Genomic DNA, 24465 nt, shown 5'->3' on the forward strand with positions numbered 1-24465 from the left:
ATGTAAAAGTTTATATAATATTTTACCAAGGGGTGTCTATTAAATACTTTCAATGTAAGTACACTTTTTTTTTAAAAAAAATTAGAGAGAAGGATTTCAAAAATATGAAGAATGAATATATCATTTAAAAATATTATAAATTGAAAACCAAATATTTATTTTTATTTCTTAAAAACATTCGTATACTTAAATTTACTATCTTTGACTTCTTAAATTCTTAGAAAAATACTATTCTTATTTTTGTTCTAGATCTGAGTCTAAGTTATCCAATTTTAAAAATAATCAATCTTAAGTTAATACTAAGTAATCATATTTTCTATTAAAAAGTAAATCTTTTTTCTTATATCACATATCTTTGATTTTTTTTTATGCATGAATTCATGTTTGTTCTTGATGTGTAATATGATAAGAAAAATTGTCCTTGATTAGTGTGCATTATTAGGAATGTATTTCTATTTTAATAAATTTTATAAGAGTAAGTTATGACTTTCTCTACTCTTCATTCTTTTAGGTAATTGACTTGAAAAAACTTAGAATTTTAAGGAAAGTTAACTGAAGTCATTACTTAAAATTATGTGAAATTTTGAAAACCTTAGGTCAAGTACCTCATGATAAATTGATGTAATACCAAAGAACTTATAGAATATGTTGAATTTTGATGAATAAACATGTATGCATAAACCCTTTAATTTTGTATTATTGTTAAATTGTGAAAGTTGAAATTTTAAAATTTGGAATTATGTTAATGAGGTATATTTATAACTGTTTGAATAAAAAAATATTATAGAAATATGTGTTTTATTGGTGAATAAATAGATTGTTCGAAGTTAAGAGATGTTTTGATTTGTCTTAGTCAAATGGGAAATCAAACTTAGCTTGTATGATTGGGTGTGTCGCTCAAGGGACAAGATGACCGTTTGAAACTCATTATATTTAATGGAATGGCAAAACATTATCTCTCCTCTACGAATATACCATTTAAGCGACATTCCATAGTTTGAGTGAGAGAAACTCATAAACTTATCAATTTTCAAGTGAAGAATAATTCCTCTATTTCAATGGTTTATGTTTAAATTACATATAATTTTTTACAATTTATTTATATGTTATATTGAAATGAAATTAATATGGATTTATTTATATGTTTGTGTGTGTGCATTGCATGATTTGAATTGTAAGTTATGTGTTATTTGAGTTGGATGAGAGATGACAAATACCTCGAATGGTAGTCTGACTTGGTTTATAATTAGTGGTATTGATGATTGGAACTCCTTACTGAAAATATATTTTTTAAATTAGTAGATTAAGATATCAGATGTCGAGAAACTAGAAGAGAATAGTAGATGCAATGAATTATTCTGACTACCTTGAGATATAATTAACGATTCAAATAAGTTTTAATATGATTTAAGTGTTAGTCTCTAATGAAACTTGCTTAGTAGGTGTCTTTGAGAATGTCTCGTAGTCCCCTCTTTGTTGAGGTGAGAGACGAGTGTGATAATATAGTTCTTTAGACCTTTGTTAAGGTGAAGGGATGAATATGTTGATATCATACATATATAACAAGGCAAAGTAATATCAACAAATCACAAAGCATATATAGATGTATTATATATGTTTTATGATTTGTTAAAATTTACTTTAGTTTATCATTGTTTTTGTTTTTGTGATGACTATTATGATTGTATTTAAATTTTTTTTCAACAAAGATTTAATTAAATTAAATTGGGAACACTTCAGGGGTGTCCCAACCCTTATACAAAAACTAAAAAATTGTACAACTATTTAACTCCCAGACTTAACAATACAAGCCTAGGCTTCCCAAAAGAGAACAAACTCTTCAAGAATCAATGCTAACTCCCCTCAAACATATGCCCTCAAATCACCTTTCAAGATGAATACAGTTGCCCAACATTTGCATAAAATGCACGCCTTCTTCCTATGCCATCCAACTTTAAATTCTCATGAAAAAGGGATATTTTATACCCCAACTATGAAGCTTTTCTGTAGATTTCAAGGCTCATTACTCAAAGCCAAAAAAGCTGCTTAAGAAGTTTGTCACTGGGCTACATCACCAAACTCAAAACTGCACACAAAAAATCAGCAACCTATTATAAGCATCTTAAATTGGCTGCTACAATGCACACTGAAAGTCTAACGCTTCTAGTAGTCCAAACCCTCCTAAAGAATCAACATTTTGCCAGTACTGAAATGTCACAAAACCTTCAAAGCTTGCATATACGAATAACCTTTGTGATTCTACATCAGTAACAGAATTATTATTCTTTGAACTTCTACTTAAATCTGCATCCAGTTTTATCTGCATAAACAATTCCACAAACATCCCACTAATTGAAGGCACTCTTTTACGCTGGATGCATAAAATCTTCCAACCTCCTTCCACGATCTTTGTTCACTTCGTGCTTCTTTTACAGGATAGATTCCCTGCTCCCCACCATCATAACCTGCACCAAGAAAACAACCTTCCCCACCAATCAAACTAATTCAAAGAGACAAAACAACCTATACCCTTGACCTTGAGTAACTGATGCCAATTTATTGCAACATCCAACCTTACTTACAACATGTATAGAAGATTGTAATTACTCTTTTAAATTACTTTCATTAGATTATGAAAAAAATGCTTACATACTTATGCACTTACCTTGTTACCATACTAACACAAGTTATAGGTGACAAAATCCAATCAGAAAAGGAGAATATAATTTTCTTCTCTTTATGTTTCATCCATACCCATGATTGTACTTGTGCCATAGTAAAGATTTCCTCTGCATCTACCTTTGCTTGGTTAAAGATGACCCTGTTTCTATGCTTCCATATACTCCATACTACTGAGACCCAAAGACTTTTCCATAACCTATTACCTTCCTGATTAAAGCAGATGTAAGAGAATTGTTCGAAATGATAATTCAACTCATTATGGTTCACCGAACTAATTCCCATCCAACTAAAACACATATTCCACACTTTACTTGATTCCCTACATGAAAGAAGGATATGTGTCATTGTCTCCTCTTCCCTTCCGCATAAAACACATAAAGTATCCCCTAATGTCACTCCCCTTTTATGCAGGTTCTGTTTTGTCGCTATCCTATTCGAGAGAGCCCTCCACACGTAGAATAGGGCTGAGGGCATAACCTTCAGATTCCAAAGAGACCCGAACACTGATACCACCCCCCCCCCCCCCGGCCTGTGATTTACTAACTTATTGTAAGCAGATTTTACCGAGAAAATGTATGATGGAGGGTCGTTCCATAACCTTGAATCCTCTTTACCTGGTTGTAATGTCACCTGTGATATTATAAACATGAAATCCTCTACCATAGTCTTTTCCCATTCGAACCATTCTCTTCTCCAACTTAATTTCCACTCCCACCCATCTGCATTCCAACTACCACAACTTCCAATAGGCTTATCTTTCAACTCAGAGTTATTGTACAATCTTCGTATCTTCCTTTGAGTTGACCATTAACTAACCATTCGTCTTCCCAAAATTTGATCTTCTCCCCTAATCCTACTTCCCAAGTCATATTCTGATTGAACCAGTTGTCACCTTGGTCAGAGAGACTTACTTTGAGTAAATCATTCCACCATCTAGATGTATACCTATTTCTTTTCGGTGCAATTGAATTCAACAGCCCCCTCACTCCATACTTTGATTCTAAGACCTCCTTCCAAAGTCCACTCTCTGTAGAACACCATCTCCATAACCATTTTGCCAAGAGTGCCTTATTAAACAAATCAATACGCTTGATACCTAGACCTCCTTCCTCTTTCTCTTTACAGATGTTCTCCCAACTAGTCTAAGCAATTTTCTTCCCATCCGTTCCCCACCCCCACAAGAACTTTCTCTGTAATTTTGTTATCTCCTTGCACACTTCGATTGGTGCTTTAAAAAAGGATAGAAAAAATAGTGGTACGGCGTTGATAACAAATTTTATAAGGCAAACTCTTCCTGCAAATGACAAATTCCTTCCCTTCTGATCCTGCCTGTTGACCAGAACGTTGGAACTTGCCTCGTCAAACTTGGATCGACGTGTGCACCGCGTCAACCTCCGTCCTTCGCCGCGATCCACCTCAAGAACCTGCAAAAGAACAGAGCGGCGCCGCTGCGGCCGATTGCACTCCAACGCCCAAGTCAGTGACTGAACCACCAAATACTTCAAGAGTAACACTCAGGAACTCTCAAGGAACCGTGCAATGTTCTCTCTCACAGTATGCTCAAGAACTCGCAAGCGTAAAGAAGACAATCTGAACGTGCGTACCTCAGAAGTTCGTTGGGAAACCCTTATATACCTGGTCACTTTCTCTCTCCTGGCAGTTACGCATCTGGACACGTGGCTCACATCCAACCGTACACGTGCCATCATCTGGAGCCTCCTTGACTTGAGCGCTGCTTCTGACTCTCCTTTGGCTAAGTTACTTATGCATGATACTACTCAGTGCATAGCTGTCCTGGAGTGCGATCTCTATTGGATTGGCGAGCTAGGGTGCCTTCGTACACACCTTCCCCGTGGTCTCGCCGGCCGCCTTCATAATATGCACCACCTTCATCTTCGGCGATGTGCTCGCTCCGGCGATCTCTAATCACTTGGTCACCTGAGTTTACATCTGGCGACTTCATCTTTAACCCGGTGACCGCCGGTTCTGGTATGCTGGAGATCGGAGCACGCCAACTTAATAACTGGCGACTTCACGAGCCCCCCGACTTCCTTCCCTTCTGCCAACCTGGCGTCTCATCAACACGCCTCACTGTAGCTTGATGCCATGTCATCACTTCCGACTACCAGGGCGGTACACCTTCCATACATAAAGTTTCTTTCTTATCTTTGATAGTACATGCTCCCAAAAGGAACACCTAGATGGGTTTCCACCTATAGGTAAGCCTAAGTATGTGAAGGGAATATCCATTAGACTGCAGTGGAGTATTTCCGAATACATTTTCACCTCATACCTATCTACTCCAATTGCGCCAATCTTGCTCTTGTAAAAGTTTACTTTTAGGCCCAAGCTTAATTCAAAACATCTTAAAATAGCCTTAATGCACTTGATGTTCTGCACATTAGGTTCACATACAAAAAGGGTATCAGCCGCAAATTGTAGTAAATTCACCTCCACCTTCTTATCCCCTACTTTAATACCCGAGAGAAATTTTTTCTTGTCGCTTGATTTACTAACCGAGCTAAACCTTGTGCGACAATTAGAAACAAAAACGGTGCCATCGGATCCCCCTGCCTAAGGCCTCTAGTTGGTTTAAATTCTTTTGTCGGGATACCGTTTACCAACACCGAGACTGTAGCTGATTCAAGGCATGCTTTGATCCACTGAATCCATTTCCCACAAAACCCTAGTCTTCCCATCATATAAAATAAGAACTCCCAACTTACCGAATCATATGCCTTTTCAAAGTCAAGTTTCACAATCACCCCGCTTTTCCTCCTTTTTTTCAAGTCATCCACAACCTCATTCACAAAGAGGACATTGTCTAACAAACCTCTATTGGACAAAAAAGCAGATTGTGATCCATCTATCGCCTTATCAATAACCTTTTTAATCCTATTAGATAGTACTTTCGTCAGTATCTTGTACAAAGAAACCTACTAGTGATATAGGTTTGTACTCTTCAAGGGATTGGGGATTCTCAGACTTAGGGATCAACGTTAGGAATAAGGCATTACAACACTTCAGAATCTTCCCCTCTTTGTGAAAGAATTTTACTGCCCCCAATACATCATTTTCTAAAAGGCTCTAGTTGTTTTTAATAAAGCTGAAAGATACTCCATCTGGGCCAGGACTTTTATGTCTATCACAATTCCAAATGGCTTCCTTTATTTCTTTTTCATCAAACGGATATGTCAAGAATCTTTTATCTAACTCGGATATCTCCTTGAATACCACGTTATCCAGCCTAACTCCAGAATCTTCGATAGCCGACATCTTGTTTTCGTAGAACTCCTTAACCATCACCTTTACCTTATTTGGTTCTTCCACCCAACTACCTGATTGGTTACAATAAACTCCTTTTATCTCGTTCCTCATCCTCCTCCATTTGATAGATGCGTGAAAGAATTTTGAGTTGGAATCCCCCTGCTTGATCCATAATGCTCTTGACTTTTGTTGTAGTAAAGATTCGTTCCTCTCATTTATGACCTGTTACTGGCTCAAGAGTTCTCTTCTTTCTCTAATTTTATTTTCCTCCAAACTGACTACATCATCTCTCATATTCAACTCTTGTATTCTCCTCAAGATATTGAGTTTGATCTTATTAGTATTCCCAAAAACATCTTTATTCCAACCTTTCAGGTCACTCTTTAACATTTTCAGTTTCTCTTTTAACACTAAGATTTCATTCCCCTGTACCAAGTAACTTTCCCACTTGTTTTTAACAAAAATACCAAACTCCTTATCTTCCTGCCAAATGTCAAGAAACCTAAATGGTTTTGGTCCCCAATCTACCACATTAGATTTTAGCTCTAATGCGCAGTGGTTAGATATCTGTCTATTAATGACAAATTGCTTACAACCTGGCTAGTGCTGTAACCATTCAAAAGTCATTAAAAACCTGTTGAGCCTGCTCTTTGCTTTACCATTAGGCCTATACCAAGTATATTTTCTTCCAACACAGGGTATATCCACGATCTCCATATTATCAATAAAGTTGTTAAATCCTTGCATTTTTCTCTTATTTGCACTTGATCTATTAATCCCCCTGCGTTCCCTTTCGTTTCTTATTGAGTTGAAATCCCCCAGTATGCACCAAGAGTTACAAGGTTCCCTTTGTCTAATCTCTAATAACTCTGTCCACATTTGTTTTTTCTCATGCAGATTGCAAGAAGAGTACACATTTACAATGACGACGGGGATATTTCTCTCCTTAAACAACCCAGAAAACACCATGAACCTTCTATTAATAATGTGATTAGAACACTGAAAGAACTTATTGTGCCAAATCATAAGAATCCCTCCTGATCCGTTAGTTGGTTCACTATAAAAATAATCAATGTCGTTATCTCCCCATAACCTACAACAGTTATTAAAACTGAAATTAGCCATTCTTACCTCTTGTAAACACAACATTCTGACACCTTCCTTTCTAATCATTTCCTTAATATATCTCCACTTTACAGGGCTCCCAAACCCTCTCACATTTAAAGAAAGAATTCGCATTGGTAACCCAAATCCTCCCCCACTTCCCTTTTGGATTTCAAAATTATGTCCCTTTTTTCTAATTCATCTAGGCTTACCATGACTTTTCCTTCTTCCCCGCATGTAGCCCCTAACTGTTTACCCAATTCCCATACTCTAATCGTTTATAAACTACCATGTTTTAACCAGAATAAGCGGTTACAGTTATTAATGGCCAAATCAGAAACAGAATTGCTAATTTGAGATAAAACTAACCTTATGTTCTTGCGTTCTTCCCTCTTACAATCTTTGCTGGAATTCACCCACCCATAACACTCTTCTTTCCGTTGTAGCGGATGAATTAGTAGTCGTTGAAATGTTAATCTTCTTTTTTTGTTTATCTGCTTCGTTCCCAAATAGTTGAGACCCTTTTTTCCTTTGCTTGCCAAACGGAAAATATGTATCTTTGATTCTGCTTGATCTCGAAACAGATTGAAATTGGCACTCCTTTTGTTTGTTCTTCGATACTTCGAAAGCTTGTTGTGTATGTGATTGGAGAGCCTCCCCATCTTGTGACACTCCTAAAGAGTCTTCCACCCTTGATATTGACGTCAATGAATTGTGCTCCCCCCCCCCCTCAACCTCTTCCGCCGACGTGATTGCTTGATAGGTTGGGGTTTCCGCACCTTTCACTGCGATAATCGTTGTACACGGTGGTTTCCTCCCTATCTCCTCCGTAGCTTCGACCGAAAAGGATCGAGGTGCGGCGACTGCACCGTTTCTAGTTTCTGCGTTTTGTACGTTGGCTTTGTCGTTCCCAGATCGTCCTCCCTGTTCAGTTTCGTCAAGATCGTGTGACTTTTCTGAGGTAAACGGGCTTCCAGGCGGCCCGTTCCATAACATCTCCAACCCACCATCATCTGGGCCAGGTTTCGAAAAAGCCTCGAAGTGATTTTTAACCTTTGCACCTCCATGCCTTCGTCACGTAATCTATTATTGAGTCCCCACCTTGGGCCATTTGTGAAGGCCCATACCTTTTTCCCATTTCAGCTCTGAATAGATCCGTTGGGGTTCTAGACCCTAGGTTTTCCTTTCCTATGTTTGTACTGAAAATAGGTGCAGAGAAAGGGCCTATAGGTCTAGCCACAGTAGACTCACAACAGCGTAACGGTGCATTAGGTTCCGATCTCCGGCAGCCTTGTGCCGACGGTGGCTGGGCGATTCCCAATTCCGACGTCGATTTCTCCTCGACCTCCTTTCTACCTTCTTCGAAATCCTTACTCCCCGATCGCACTGTTTCGTTAGAACCTATTGAGTCAGCCTCTGTTTCCATACCTTCATATTCTTCACTCCAATGGCATTGACAAAGTTTATAATCTGGGGTTGTGCATTCTTCCTCCACTGATACCTGGTACAGCACTTCGTTGATTTTCATATAACTGGTAATCTTCGCCTCGCAACCCACTAACACTCTAATTTTGAACCTTGCGTACTCGAGCTCTTCTAAAGCCAAAGTTGCCTCGTCAACCTCAACAAGGGTACCCATTAACGCTGCAATGTGCTTGAAACAACCTGTATTCCATAACTTCAAAGGTAGGCCCCTACATCTTACCCATACCAATTTGTCTACCGCAACGAATTGTTCTTCCCAAGGAATAATAGTGTCAAACATTTCTTCAAACCATTCTTTATTCTCCTCTATGACTTATTTAATCTTTAGTTAATTTTCCCCCTTCAGTAATACATGGAAACCCCCCAGAAATTTTACCTTTATGTAACCAAGACCTCCCAAAATGAAGCTTTCATTCAAGCTTGAAACCTTGTTTAAATCCGCTACTCTCCCTATAAAGCATTTATTTAACCATTCTCTGTGAGTTTCCTCTGCTCTAAAGTGAATAGCATGCAAAGTTTCCCTATTCTGCGATTGTGCTCTTTTCTTGTAACCATTCTTGACAGTGTTTGCATACGTGTTTGTTCCTTTTGCCCTCCACTCTTTTTTAACCTCTTTCTCTGACTCTAATGCTTTCTCCTTCAGCTTAACATTCCACTCCTTTTTTGTTTTTGCTGCCCTGTTGTATTTTGGTCTATTAACATTCAATTTCCAGCTCCCAATCCATATTGTGTTCAGATGAAATTCTAGCTCCCTAGTATTCTGAACTCCCCGAAATCTAACAAAACCAAACATTTGCTTCTTGATGTTTAATCTATTGGATATGAAAACGTCGCTCACCCTTCCCCATCTTCGGAAAATTTTCCACAAATCTGTTTCTTTGAGATCAAAGGGGAAGTTAGAGAAGAAGAAAGGTGTCCCTCCCTGGTTCATCATCTTTTTTGTTATAGTGAATAATATGATTGTATTTAATAGTATGTAGATGATGCAACATGTCGAGTAGATTGTTTAAGATTGATGTAGATACTTGAAGATATTTACCTATAGTTATTATAATTGAAGCTTTTCTTTAAGATTTTTTTTGGTCAATATGATATGATGCATTTGACAAATAATAATATTTTCATTTATAAGAAGTTTCATTTTGAATTTAAAAACAGTTTGAAATATGAGATATTAAATGCATTGTACCAACTGATATTTTAGTTTATGTGACTTAGATCATCAATGAAACTAGAAGATATATGTTAAAACATAGGTTTTTCATACTTAATGTACCAATACACAACATCTCATACATTATCCCAAATATATGACATCAAGTTCATACAATCATTCACACACATTACATATCATTCACATACAATACATATCAATCATTTATACATTATTTATGATTTCTCAAATCAATTACACATAAAATTTAAAATTTCACAAATAAATTGAACATACAAACTAGTATTTAATTTATATTTTAATAAATGTTAGATTTACTTGTTTCAAATATTCAAATTTTATGAATTGAATCACAGAGAGTTGTAATCAATTACAATTTATAAAAGGATAATTTTTTAAAAGATTTAATTCAATTTCATAGCCTATAGAAAAGAAACAAAAATGTAGATAAACAAAAAAAAAAATGTTGTCAAAATGGCTTAAGCTTAGAAAGAAAGGGCGTAAGCCCAGGGAAAGTCCGAGGGGGATTTGGCTTGAGCAAATTTGAGATAGAGAACACCTAAAAAACTGCAACTACAATCTGCTTAGCGGTGGAAAATTTTGTTGAGCTGATTTGACGTTGAGAACACCCTAAAACTTCAACTCAAATCCACCTAGCGCAATGAAATTTTACTAAGTGGATTTGAGGCCAAGAGAACCCCAAAATTGCAACTCAAATCCGTTTAGTGCAGTGAAATTTTGCTGAGCGGATTTGAGGTTAAGATCTCCCCTAACTCTACATGTAAAATCCGCTTAAGCGCAGGGGAAAAATGTTGAGCGGATTTGGGGTCGAGATCTCCCAAAATTGTAAAATTTGCTTAAGTGCAAAAGAAAAAGGTTGAGCATATTTGGGGTCGAGAATACCAAAATATGCACCTCAATTTACATGGGGTTGCGCTGAGCAAATTTAATAAATTTTGCAAACTAAAACCCCAACTTGTACCAAAAATCTAACATTTCCAACAACTCAAATCTATGTTTCAAGTTGTATTTAAGATCAGTTCAGTCAACATGCAAATATCTCCCCTTTGAACTTATCTCCAAAACAACATTCCAAAGTCTAAGTAAAAGATGTTTGATATTAAACTTGGAGACCAAGAAGAAGTCATTCAAACATAATCAAATTTCAGTATATGGTAAAATAAGTTGACATTCACTTTTCTCAACTAACCCAATTAAAATTGATAACAAAATAATGAAGAAAAGTAAAGAACCATGAATCTTTCAAGAGAAAAAAAATCACTGCTTTTGAAAATCTGATTAATTAAAAGTGATTTATGATTTCTCAACTACGGTGAAGTATGATCAGATTTTGAAATGGATAAGATTTTGAAATGGAAAAGGTTTGATTCTGAAATAGATTAAGTTGAAAGGATAAAAGTTAGAAAAAAAAAAAAGAGTTTAAGAGTGAGAGTGAGAAAAAAAAAGAGTTTAAGAGGGAGAGTGAGAAAAGAAGGGGCAAGTTCCCTTATTATAACTTCACAATCTAAACCTATACTATTTTTTTAAAGTTAAATAATTTTTCATTATGTTTATTATAACTATAAATCTTATTTATGTAGATTTTAATATATATAAATTCTTGTGTGAACATTTTTTTTTATCATATCTCAACGTATTTTGTGATGTATGATGATGGTTTTGGTGGGTAAGATCATCCTTTTTAGTTTATTTTGGTGCTCTATAATTTAAAAATTGTTTTCAAATAGGATTGGTTGAAGGATGTGGATGGGATTTGTCGTTGTTCACCTTATGTGGAGCACAAGGGTCAATGAAACATTAAAGAAAGCATTTATTTCAGGGTCAGTTTGCAGAAACCAAGTGATCAAAGTTGCAACAACTTTTTAGTAAAAAAATTATTATTTTTTTCAGTATATAAAAATGTAGATTAGTGGATGTCATATCAGTCTTAAAAAAAAATACAAACTAGCTTATCATAATCCGAAACGGGAGAACTATGATAAGAACAAAACCAAATAGTCTCAGGACTGAACTTCCACTTCACTCTACTATATATACATATAAATACTAAAGAGTTGCTAATGATTTAATTTTAATTATATTTATTTTATACAATATATTAAAAAAAAATATTATATTTTCACACATATATATATAATTATCCTATGATTACATTAGTATAGCTTACATAGTTAATTAGTGGAAAATATATTTATTAATATGTTGCCATAAAACATAATAATCCTTCAAATATATTTGGTAGATCTAGAATGAAAATTGTTGAAACATGACTGATGTAACAGATTATGTAATTCTATGAGCCGGTCAAGGATAGGCTCAAAATGGCGCTGATACCATATTACGAAGTGAACTTTAAGTCTAACTCAACTCCATAAAACCGGCTCATATACAATGAAAGGCTCTAATTTCCAGTCGATGTGGGATCTCAAACACATTCATCTATTTAAATTTATATTTTTATTCTATTTTTAAAATATATATATATATATATATATAATTAAAAATAAATTATTATTATATAGGTAATTTCATAAATTGAATAATTAAAAATAAATTCATATTCACCAATTATTATTATTGTTATTATTTTTTTTTTTTTTAAATATTTAAATTATTTATGTAATAGCTAATTAAAATAGACGGATTTTTATCATAGATAAAAATTATACAAATTTTTTTTTTCAATTTACTTATTTAAATATAAAAAATCAAACCTCCAACTAAAAATAAATTCAAAATCTTTATTTTATTTATTATTTTATTAATTCTTTTTCCAAATTGTATAAATAAATCAAGTTTCACTTATATATAACATAATAATTAATATAATAATATGATTAAAATATTATATAAAAATATTGTATTATATAATTTTGAAATAACCATTATTATATCATAAGTTTGAACAGAACGATGATATATAAACTAGAGAAATTGAAAGTCAAAGTTCACTTCTTGCATGAGACTAACCAAGAGAAATTGTTCTGTTTTTCCCATTTTAGGGTATGTAATGGATCTTATCTGGCTGAGACACATTAATGGATAAGAACAGTTGCATGGTGCATTTGTGGCATGTTGAAAACAAAAAAAAACTCCATTTGTTGAATATGAATGAAGTTGTTTCTATGTCATCGTTTCCATTATTTTGTTCAATGGGAACAAGAGAAATACAAGACGACTCAAGTGTGTTCTGTTCACTTGGAACATAACAGAAAGTAAAGGATGGAAAAATAACATGAGTAGAAGAACAACAAAATACATAAGACAAACCCCGACACTTCAGACACAATATTTAAGTGCAACCCAAGTTGCTCACCTTCATGTGCATGCATGCATTATAACCAAATGGCCCCCCAATTATGAAGTCAAGTGTATCATCATGATGTTTGTTAGTGGCTATACATTGCCTGCTACAACGAGTTCTCCAGAAGAAAACGTGCCGGTTCACATTTTGCAGTGTAGTTAAATTTTGATGAACAGTACTTCCTATGTACCCCAGTAAGTTTCCCATTCCCAGCCTTCTGATGAAAATCAACCATTGATGTAGAGCACTCTCTGTGAGTCAGTCACAAATTAACAACACTTCAGTATCTATCATACCATTTCAAACTATTGGGTAATTGGAATATTAAAATTATAGAGAACTTACAATAGCTGATCTTCTGAGTAATTGGAGTGCCATTCACATGTTTTACTCCACTGTTTGAAGCCATAAATGGAGCATTGAGCTGTATAAACAGCAGCTGCTGCTAGTAAGGATGGAGGGAACTTCAGCATCTCATATTCTACTAGAGATAGCTCTACCATGAAGAAAGCCAGTAGCTCAAGCTGTTTCATTGTGAGGAATACAGTGAGCAAGTTAGTGCATGCTTGGAAACTCAGAATCACATCAGTTTAACCCCAAAGTGCATAAGCTGAACATGGAAATATTTGGCAGAAACATATGAAAATACTGACCTTTCTGTCTGCTTGAGCTGCCTTTAGGAATCTTTTCATAAAAACATATGCGGTTGGCACAGACATGTTAAACTGCAATGTGTTGACCATCAGCTTCTCCTGCATAGTTTACAATGAAGAAACTCAATTAGTTCAGTTACACAACACAAATGCAGAGGTTAAAAGGTTGTCGTTGTGTTAACAAGGCAAAAAAAAAAAAATCTACCATTTCCAGAACTTCCTTCCTTGTGTATGCTTTGTCTGATATGAGAATTAGATCCCCCACCACAGGAACTGAAACTTCTTCGTACTTGCATGCCAAAAGCATTGCAACTAATCCAACCAACTGAAGCTTCTTTCTTACCACTGTCTGTTTTGCCAAAAATCTGTCTATAAGATTAACAGTAAGAAACAATGTCTCGTGCATGAGATCAAATTTGTCGTGCACCTGAAGGATCAAACAAACATATCACACTATTAGGACATTTAAAATTGAATGAAAACAAAAAAAAATCCATAAGGATCATTGTAGCATTGTACGTGAAGTGGGAGCACATTTGGTTTACCTCAATAAGCCAGTCAATGAGAATAGCCCTCATCCTTTCATTAATGTCAAATTGCTGTGTCATGTAATTGGGCGAGACACAGCTAGTACTCTGCAATGTAACAAGTGCTGTTAGTTATCAAAATTCAATAGAAAGGCATTCCCATGTTAGTTTAGGTGTCATTCTGAAATCCATTTTGATTTCCAAAATTATTACCGTGAAATTATAGAAATTATATCTCAAAAGTTCATTTGACAAGTTAGAATTCAGACAGTATCCCCATTTGAAGTTAAAATGTTTTTGAAATAGTGAGAAAAGTGCACCAAATTCAAAGTAATCATTTCCAAATTTACCTCCGTTTTTCTGTAGTAGCCGTAAAGATCTTCAATATAATCCACCACTGCAAGGGGATTGTTTGCGTCACATATATCAATGTCCAAAACAGTCTCATCAATTATATCCTCCATTTCAACTTCCTCCTACCAGGCCAATTGTTGCACCATCACCAACTAATTTTGAAATGGATTTGCGTGACATAAACAAAATAAATAGAAGTAACATTATAGAATACCATCTGATCTAATTCACTATGAATTGGCTCTGTCAGTTCTAAAGACATTGGCACTGGTTGGTCATCCGTTGGTGCGTGTTCATCATCCACAAATATAGCCTCTCCAAATCCATTCGAATTTGAATTCCCCAAGTTTGACCTCTTGGTTCCCTGTTCAAATTGACCCCACAACTCAAATATCAGTTTCAACTTTCAAATTGTCAAAGGATACGTGCAATGTGCAAAGCATCAAAATTCATCATAAAAGTACCTCAGCACGATTTTGCTGTGTGCTACTAGCAATCTGTGCAGCAAACCTCCTAAAAAAGTAGACCAACATGAACATTACACATAGAAAACTTGCGTCTAAAAATAAAGAACATAACAGTCTCATTAATTGATCTCTTCCCACTATCAAGAAAGCGAATGGGGCTATACATTACACTCATTGAAACGCACTTCAATTTCAAAATTCAAACACTTAATTTCACTTTTTTCATCCATCACTAAATAAAATCGAAATCACACTAAAGGACCACATCTTCTAACCTTGTGATGGGTCGATGCACCGGATACGCCTGTTTCTTCTCACAAACATCTTGTTTTCTGAAAACCCCCGCAAAGAGAAAACCACACCATCAACATCACAAACATAAAAACTGAAAAAATCACAAGAAAAAAAAAAAAGAGGGAGAACATGACCCAGTAGAAAAAAAGAAAACAAAAAGAAAGTTACTCTGCCAATGCTCTCTTGTTAACAACGCAAGGGTAAGGTCTCCCTTCCGCCACCAGATCCTGATTGATCACGCTCAAAGCCCTTCTGTTCTGCCCCACCTTTCTGTTTCCCCCACAATTCATCCCTCCTATCACAACAACCAGACACAAAAATTAATAAATAAAAAAAATCCCACTACCCATGTTGTTATTATCATTAAATCTTCAATCTTGCCTCAACATTGAAACCGAAATCTTTAGTTAATAATACCTTGAAAATTTGTGGGGTTGACTGGTTTAGATCTGTTCTCATCTGATATCACCATTGTAGATGAACACACAGAAAGAAGAAACCAGGCACAACACTAGAATAACAAGGAGAAGGGCATGTAATATAGGAGGAAGTGGAAGAAGAGGGTAGCGTACTCTAGACTTATTAACAGTGACACTACAAACACCACACTGAAGGACTGAAACCATGGGGTATTTGTCTGGTGAGACCACTTTTCAAAACTCAACGGCTAGTCACTAATGACCGTTGGATCGTTTGGCTGGCACCACCATTACTTTATTTTATTTATTTTTTTCTATTTTCTCTACGTTGTCTGTCTGTCCTAAATCCTAATAACGGTAATAATATGGTTCCCATGTGGAGAAGCGTGTAGCCGTAGCCAACCCTCCATCCTCTTTATTCAAACCACAATCACAATTTCACTTTACTATTTTACCTTTTTTTATCTTTACTTTAAGGTAAATAATGCTATTTATATTCAAATTCTAATAATTATGATTAATTTTCTCCAATGTTTATGTTTTTTTATTCTACAATATATCTCTAAGTGAGTGTGGGGGGATTATGTGTAAACTAGAATGGTTTTTATTTTATGCAAGGAAATTTTAACAGTTTTTCTTTATCAAATTGTTTCACAATTAAGAGAACATTAAATAACTCCCATTTGAATAATGTAGCTGGGTTAGGAAAAAAGTTGCATTCTCAGTAAAAAATTAATTTAGTTTGAAAATTTTGTATTTTTATACTTTAATATATTAAGTGCTTGAAATAAATAATTATTCTAAATCTTTCCAGATTTAGTTAAAATTGAATATATTAAGGGCTTGAAATAAATAATTACTCTAAATCTTTCCAGATTTAATATATTGCACTAGATTTTTAATGACTCATGTACAGACAAAAATTTAAAATTGATTGAAGAAAATTTATCAAAAATTATAGTACATTTTCAAATTTTAGGCATATATGTAGGGACATGTATAAATATTTTAATACTAAATAAATTTTTTGATTTTTTATGTATATTTTTTTTTATGGTATACAATAGACACAATGTTTAATATTTCTTATTTTTTTATTGTTAGTGTTTGGTTACAATTTATTTGGGGATAGAAATCTAGTAGGTGATCATTTATAGTTCATTGATGTCTTTTGTAATAAAATTTTATCTTGTTTTTAATATTCTTAACCACCTTTAATTCCGACAAGAATGTAAGTCCTACAAAATAACTGGTATATTTGAAATAGTAATTTTGTGAGAAAGATCGAAAGTATGATTTGTTTATCTGATAATAAATATTTTTTAATATTAAAAATGATAGAATGTGATTTTTTTTATTTTAATACTAATTTAATTTAACATAACATGCTAAAAAGAACTTTAGAAGAAGAAAATAAGACAAAAAAAGTATGAATGTGAAGGCAATGATTGGGTGTTGAATTTGGCTTCTTTTTTTTGCTGCGTTTTCTATTTTTCTCAACGGTCACTCATGTGCGCTCCTTACTGCGCTCTACCGCACTTGCCTACATCTTCTTTTTTTTCATTTTTTAGAAGAAATATTCTAAAGTGAACACAAATCCTAAAAAAATTTATGCTAAGAATATAATATTTTATGGTCCAATAAAAATATTGGTTTTTATTTCATAATATCCTTATATTATTGTATTTCAGTTTTATATTAGTGGACAATTGTTGGGTTTTTTTTATATTCCGAATTTAAATTTTAAAGTAAAATACATTTTATTTATTTAGTCAGTTAAGTAAGAGATAAAAACATTCACAATAATAGTGTCTAGGATTCAACCTGATCCAATTCTCAACATCCTTACATATATTTGAAGCTTTTGATTCTTTTTCCATATTTTTTTAGTGTTACACTGAGAATAGGAAAGGAGATTGAAATGTATATCAATGCTTTATCTTTTAGAATCTTTCTAAAAACATAAATCATCTAATTTATCTATCTTTTTTATAATTATTCAATGATTCTATTCTGTACATATGACTATGGGTCTCTACATGCATGATTAGTTTAAAAAAATAATCTGAATCTATGTTAGTTTAAGTTTGCATTGATGTATTCATTGGTTAAGTTTATTTTCCGTGAATAATTTAGAATATCTCTGAAATTTTTTTATTAATTTTCTTTTTCAGAGGATAGAGATGTTGTGAAAATTATAGAAATTAATATTAAAATTTAAACTATATCATAGTATAGAATAAATTAATATAATTTTTAATACAAATAAAACTAAAATAATGATGACTATTTTTTATAATTTTCTTATATTTTTTTTTTACTTTTAGATAAAATATGTGAATGGTTGAATAATTTGAAATGTTACTTACTTTAGTAAATTAAAAAATGTTGTTCTTATGTGAATTGATAGTGTTATTTTTCTCACTTTTCTAGGTCTTTAATTTTTTTTTATTGGAGTTCATACATGGGAATAAAGGAGACTACATTAAAAAAAAAATCTTTGAATGTTCAAGTTAGTATTTAGTAGTTGATAGTCGGAATAATAAATTTTATTAAATGTATATTTTATTTAGACTCGATCCATATATTTATAGGGTAAAATAAACCTTTATGTTAATAGGTCTGATTTAGCATAAAATTACCAAGTTAATCTGTGTATCAGACGGATATTTTATAAGCATGATAATGCAGGACGGGCCATACGGGTTCATCCGTAGCGCGCTAAAAAAATGCGGGACAAACTCACTAATTTAGCCCACTAACCCACTTAGGTCCGTCCCACATAACGGTCTTCTGATAAAATTTTATTCTGAAAAAAAATAAAAAATCATACTCCACTCTCACCTATTATTACAGTGTGATTTTTATTTTATTTTATTTTGAAAAAAATAAATTTAATGTACTAAAAGAATAATGTTTTATTTTAATTATCTAAAAGGGTTAATATTAAAAGTGACAATGAATTTAATTTTAAGTAACACACATATATATATATATAGGAAAATAGATGCAAAACAAAACTTTAATTATTTTTAATTAAGTCTTCTAACAATCTCATACTTGAATTCATATCTTTATCTTAATTGAATGAATTGAAACAGAGATACAATTTTAATTTTTCAGCAACAGGAATTGATTTTTTTCTAAATAATGATTTTCTTAAAAATAATTCTTATGCGGGACGGATTAGTAAAATGAGTCCGCACTTCTTACACAGGATAAGTCAAATGCAAGACGGGCCTATATGAAACAGGATAACCCGCATTACCACCCCTAATATTTCATACACCTTAATTGTGTTAATAATGTTCTTTAAAGAGTGACTTAAACTAACTCCTAAAATATACTTATTAGATCTCTACCATTAATTTTAGGATGTTATTGCATAATATATAATACAAACTTGTTAAGGAGGATATAAATTAGATGGTATGTTATGATTTGAGATAAATGTTTCTATTAACTATAGATGTATATTGGATTTTTTTTAATTGAATTATGAATTTTTAATTATACAAATTAGTATTAAATCTTATTTTTCATATCATAGATAAAACTTAAGATAAAGCTAAGAAATTTGTATATGGTGAAATCTAAATACAAGAGATTTAAAATCTAACCTAAAATATAAGAGATTTAAATCTAAAAAAAATTGCTCAAAAATAAAATATGAAGTCAAATTATTCTTTACTTAACTATCTTCTAAATTGTATATTCTAATAAAAAAGAAAAAAATATATAATATGTCATAAATTTTTATATTTTATAGAAATAAAATATTTTAAATAAATGAAAAATAAATTAGTTTTATATTATATATAACTTTAACACTTCTTAAAGAATAAAATATTTATTCTATATTTAACTTAAATTTTCTTCTTTGAACTTATAAAAGCTTACACTTTTCTCTCTTCATTATATAGCCACACTATATTATTATTATTATTATTATTATTTAACTGAATTATTATTATTTTTCAAAATATCAAAAGTAAAAATGTGTCTTAAAATTATTTTTAGAGTACTTATCCCTTCTTTGCTATATAATAATAATAATAATAATAATAATAATAATAATAATAATAATAATAATAATAATAATAATAATAATTTATTTCTATTTGACAATTCAAAATACTATAATTTCTATGCTTGGATTGTTGCAATAAAGATTAGAGGACAAAACTATGGTTATAAATTGAGTTTTAACTTTAACGACTACATATTAAAATAGCATTTTAATCAAAATTTTTAATTCAGTATTGATATTAATGTACTGGTATTTTTCTTATATAATATTAATTATTATAATAATTAATTATGATATATTTATTAAATTTAAATGTAATGATGATGTATGTGTATTAAATATATATTTTTAATTTAAGTTAATATTAAATTATTATTATTATTATTATTATTAAATAAAACCAATCATAACAAATTTAATGCATACTTATGTATACACATTAAATATTTTCCTCACTATTTATTGAAAATTAATTTATAAAATATATTTAAAATATAATAATTGAAATGTGCATTAATATAAGACATGATAATTTATTTCGTTATTCTTAATTGACTGAATTAAATTTAGTTGACATGATAGTTTTTATATTTAAATATTGTGAAACAACGAAAATAATTTTAGGTAGAATTCAAATTTTAAAGTGACTGGCAATATGTCAATATTTAGATAGTATTTAATTCATTTGTATTAAAATATATAATATATACATAAATGATATATATACAAAGTTTGTTTAGTAAATTATATTTGCACTTTCGTGATTTTTGTTAATTGCTTTTGATAATCAAATTAATGGTGTAACTGTAATTTAGAATTCCGTCTCCTTCTACTCTTAATATATAATTATTCTCATACAAATATAAAAAGTTAATTTAGTTTGATTTTTCAAAGAATATTGCTGAAATATTAAATTGATATTTACTATAAATGATTTTAATTTTCTTTTCATTATTCACTGATATAAAACAAATACTCACAGTATATAATAAGCCTAAATAAAGAAAAAAAAATCTAAATTATATAAAATTATAAAATATATTATAAAATAAATAATTTTTTCCAAAATGTATTTTATAAAAAAAAAATTGTTAGGCAAATGTATTTTGTTAGTTATTAATTCATATTTTATTATTATTAATTATGATTTTATTATCTTTAAATTATTTTACTGTTATTATTGCATTAACAGTTTATAGAGCTATTAGTATTCCTATTTTATATCTTCCAGTAATTGTAATTTTATTATATATATTATTGAAGTAAATCAATGAATAAAAGATCAGTTCAACAGTCAAATTTTGTGCAATTATGTTAAATCAGTTGCTAAAACCTTTTGCCTCCTGTTATTTATTTTCTTTAATTAGTTACTACAACTGTTATCAGAGCCAGTTTGTTATCATGAACACTACCCAATTATCAGTCCTTATCCTCCTTGATGGAAAAAATTACAATCTTTTGTCAACCAATTATAAAGGTGATGATAAGATCAAGAGGGTGCGTCTTCAAACCCTAAGACGTCAATATGAACTGCTGCAGATGGAAACCACAGATTGTTGATGTCTATATAAATAAAGTTCTTGTCTCGACAAACCAGATGAAGACCAATGGTGAAACACATTCGGAGCAGGCAAAAGTGGAGAAGATTCTGAGATCTTTAACTCCCAGATTTGAACATGTTGTTGCCGCAATTGAAGAGGCCAATGACATTTCAAAAATGATAGTAAGGTTATTGTCTGGTTCCCTACGATCACATTAGTAGCGGATGAATGACAATAATATTGAAAAACCAATTGAACAGGCTTTACAAGCACAAACCTCAATTGGTAGTTCACGAGGTAGAGGATGGGGACATGGTGGTAGTTATTCTAGCAAAGGTCGTGGTGGCCAGAATCATGGAGTCGCTGAGCAAAACAACATTGATTTCACTCACAATCCAAGTTCAAATAACTCCTGGCACGGAGGACGACAAGGAGGCATTTATAATAAATCAAATGTTGAGTGTTATAATTGCCATAAACGCGACCATTATGCAAATGAGTGCAGATTAAAAGGTGATAATCATGCTGCCAATTGTGCTCAAGAAGATACTAATCACGTACAAGATGAAGAGGATCATGCAGTACTAATGGCAACCACATCAAATGAAACACCAAACAATCAAACTTGGTATTTGGATACAAGTTGCACGAATCATATGTGTGGTCAGAAGGAGTTGTTTGCATTGAATGATTCATTTCGCACACAAGTGAAATTCGGTGATGGCAGGTTCGTTCCGATGACTAGAAAATGGCAAATCTTATTACATTGAAGAATGGTGATCACAGGTACATCTATGATGTTTTCTATGTACCTGATATAAAAAGTAATTTGTTGAGTATGACACAGTTGGCCAAAAAGGGTTACGTGATGCACATAATTGAAAATAAATTCTCAATTTTTGTTAAAAAAAGTAATTTGATTGTTAAAACCTTTTTATCAAAAAATCGCATGTTTCCAGTAGATATTCATATGGGTGATTTCAAGTGCTTGAATGCAATAGTGAATAATGAATTGTGGTTATGACATTTACGCTTTGGACACTTAAATTTTCAAGGTTTGAAAAATCTCTCCAAACGAAATTTAGTGAATGGTTTACCCCATATTCATCACGTTGATCAATTGTGTGAGGCTTGCATTTTTTAAAGAATCACAGGATATCATTTGTTAAGGAGCCTTGGCGTGCAAAAATTTCCTTTGGAGCTTGTTCATACATATGTTTGTGGCCCGATGAACGTATCATCAGTCAGAGGTAATAAGTACTTTTTAACCTTTATTGATGATTTTTCAAGAAAAACCTGGATTTATCTATTGAAAAGCAAGGATGAGGTATTCCATTACTTTAAAATATTTAAAGCATTTGTTGAAAGAAAGAGTGGCAGGCAAATTAAGATGGTGCGTAGTGATGGAGGGGGTGAGTACAAGTCTAATAAGTTCAAGAGGCATTGTGAAGAACTTGGGTTGCGGCATAACATAACTTGTCCCTACACACCTCAACACAACGGAGTTGCTGAGAGAAAGAATAGAACAATCATGGACATGGCGAGGAGCATGCTTAAAACGAAAGGTATGCCAAATTTTTTTGGGCTGAGGCCGTAACATGTGCGGTATATTTGATAAACAGATCACCCACTCGGAGTGTTCCTAACACAACTCCGATTGAGGCATGGAGTGGATTCAAACCCAATGTGCAACACTTGAAGATATTTGGGTCAATTACTTATGCTCATGCCCCAAGGCAACAAGACCGAAGTTGGATGATAAGGTAGAGAAAACCATTTTCATTGGATATAAGCATGGGGGATACAAACTGTACAATCCAATGACAAAGAAGGTGATTGTTAGTCGTGATGTTACATTTGCCGAAGATGAGGAATGACAATGGAATGCAACAACTGAAATGGATTCGAAAAAACTATATTTACGTTTTGAACGATGATGTGGAAGATAGAGTCACTCTTGAAGCACCTGCAGTTCAACCTGAAGTTGTAATTCAACCTGAAGTTGCAACTCCAATTGCAACTATGATGGAGCGATCGAGAAGGCAGTAACGACAATCTGTACACCTTCAAGATTGCGAAGTAAATCTTGATGATGAAGTTGATGACAATGGAGATTTAGTTCACTTTTCTTTTCTGGTAGAATCAGAACCTGTGAGACTGCCAGATGCCATTCAACATCCCAAATGGCAAGAGGCTATGAATAAAGAATTGATGACGATTGAGAAAAACAATATCATGACTCAAATTGGTTTTAATATAAATATTCCAATTAAGATTTATGTTAACAATGTCTCTGCAATTAATCTTGTAGAGAATCTAGTTTTTCATCAAAGTAGTAAACACATTGATATTCGATATCACTTCCTACTAGACCAAGTTGTGAAGAACATGATCAAATTGGAATACTGCAGATAAGAAGAAGATCGATATTACATATTAGATATTTTCACTAAGTCATCATTGAAGATCAATGCTCTCATCAAGTTAAGAGATAGGTTGGACAGGAAGATTTTTCCAAATCAGAATTAAGGGAGAATGTTGGTTATTAATTCAGATTTTATTATTATTAATTCTGATTTTATTACCCTTAAACTATTTTACCGTTATTATTGCATTAATGGTCAGTTTATAGGGCTATTAATATTCCTATTTTATAGCTTCCAGTAATTTTAATTCTATTATATATATTATCGAAGTAAATCAATGAATAAAATCAGTTCAGCAGTTTTGCAATTTTGTGCAATTACATTCAATCAGTTGCTACAATTTTGCGCCTCTTGTTATTTCCTTCAATTTTCAATTAGTTACTACATATTTTATAGTAGGAATGGGAGCTTTTTTGTTTGTTTTAATTCAAATGAATAAATATAGAGAATTGAAAGATGATTTTTTAAAAAGTTGAATATTGATTATATAACCAAATTTAAATGTGAGAATTTAATTTAGAATTTAAAATGTATGAGAAGTAATACACAAGTAAATATACCACAAGAAACAACTCGTGAATTTTTCATAAAAAATATGTAATTTTATTTCGTAATTATGAAAATAATTAAAAAAAATATTACAAAATTAAGTTAGTGTCTTGAGAGCATGACTTTATATAGAAAAAGTTGTATTTAAATTATATAATTTTAATAATT

At 32.3% G+C, this 24465-nt stretch overlaps 1 protein-coding gene and 1 long non-coding RNA gene across 2 annotated transcripts; both read right to left on the reverse strand.

The window, feature by feature from the left end:
* Positions 1-1710: 1710 nt before the first annotated feature.
* Positions 1711-8987, reverse strand: LOC137811019 (uncharacterized). The gene is made up of 2 exons (XR_011081013.1): positions 7423-8987; positions 1711-2465 (listed from the first exon to the last, which is right to left on the reverse strand). It is a non-coding gene; the product is annotated as an uncharacterized lncRNA (long non-coding RNA).
* A 3843-nt stretch (positions 8988-12830) lies between these two features.
* On the reverse strand, positions 12831-16018 carry LOC137811022 (G2/mitotic-specific cyclin-1-like). The gene is made up of 11 exons (XM_068612572.1): positions 15750-16018; positions 15501-15627; positions 15314-15370; positions 15036-15084; positions 14786-14935; positions 14568-14693; positions 14236-14325; positions 13896-14117; positions 13691-13789; positions 13383-13561; positions 12831-13288 (listed from the first exon to the last, which is right to left on the reverse strand). The coding sequence occupies exons 1-11, from the start codon at positions 15802-15804 to the stop codon at positions 13144-13146; spliced, it is 1299 nt and encodes a 432-aa protein (XP_068468673.1). The 5' UTR covers positions 15805-16018; the 3' UTR covers positions 12831-13143.
* Positions 16019-24465: the final 8447 nt, after the last annotated feature.

The sequence above is a fragment of the Phaseolus vulgaris genome, chromosome 2 (assembly GCF_000499845.2).
Source record: "Phaseolus vulgaris cultivar G19833 chromosome 2, P. vulgaris v2.0, whole genome shotgun sequence".
In the NCBI taxonomy this organism is placed as follows: domain Eukaryota; kingdom Viridiplantae; phylum Streptophyta; class Magnoliopsida; order Fabales; family Fabaceae; genus Phaseolus; species Phaseolus vulgaris.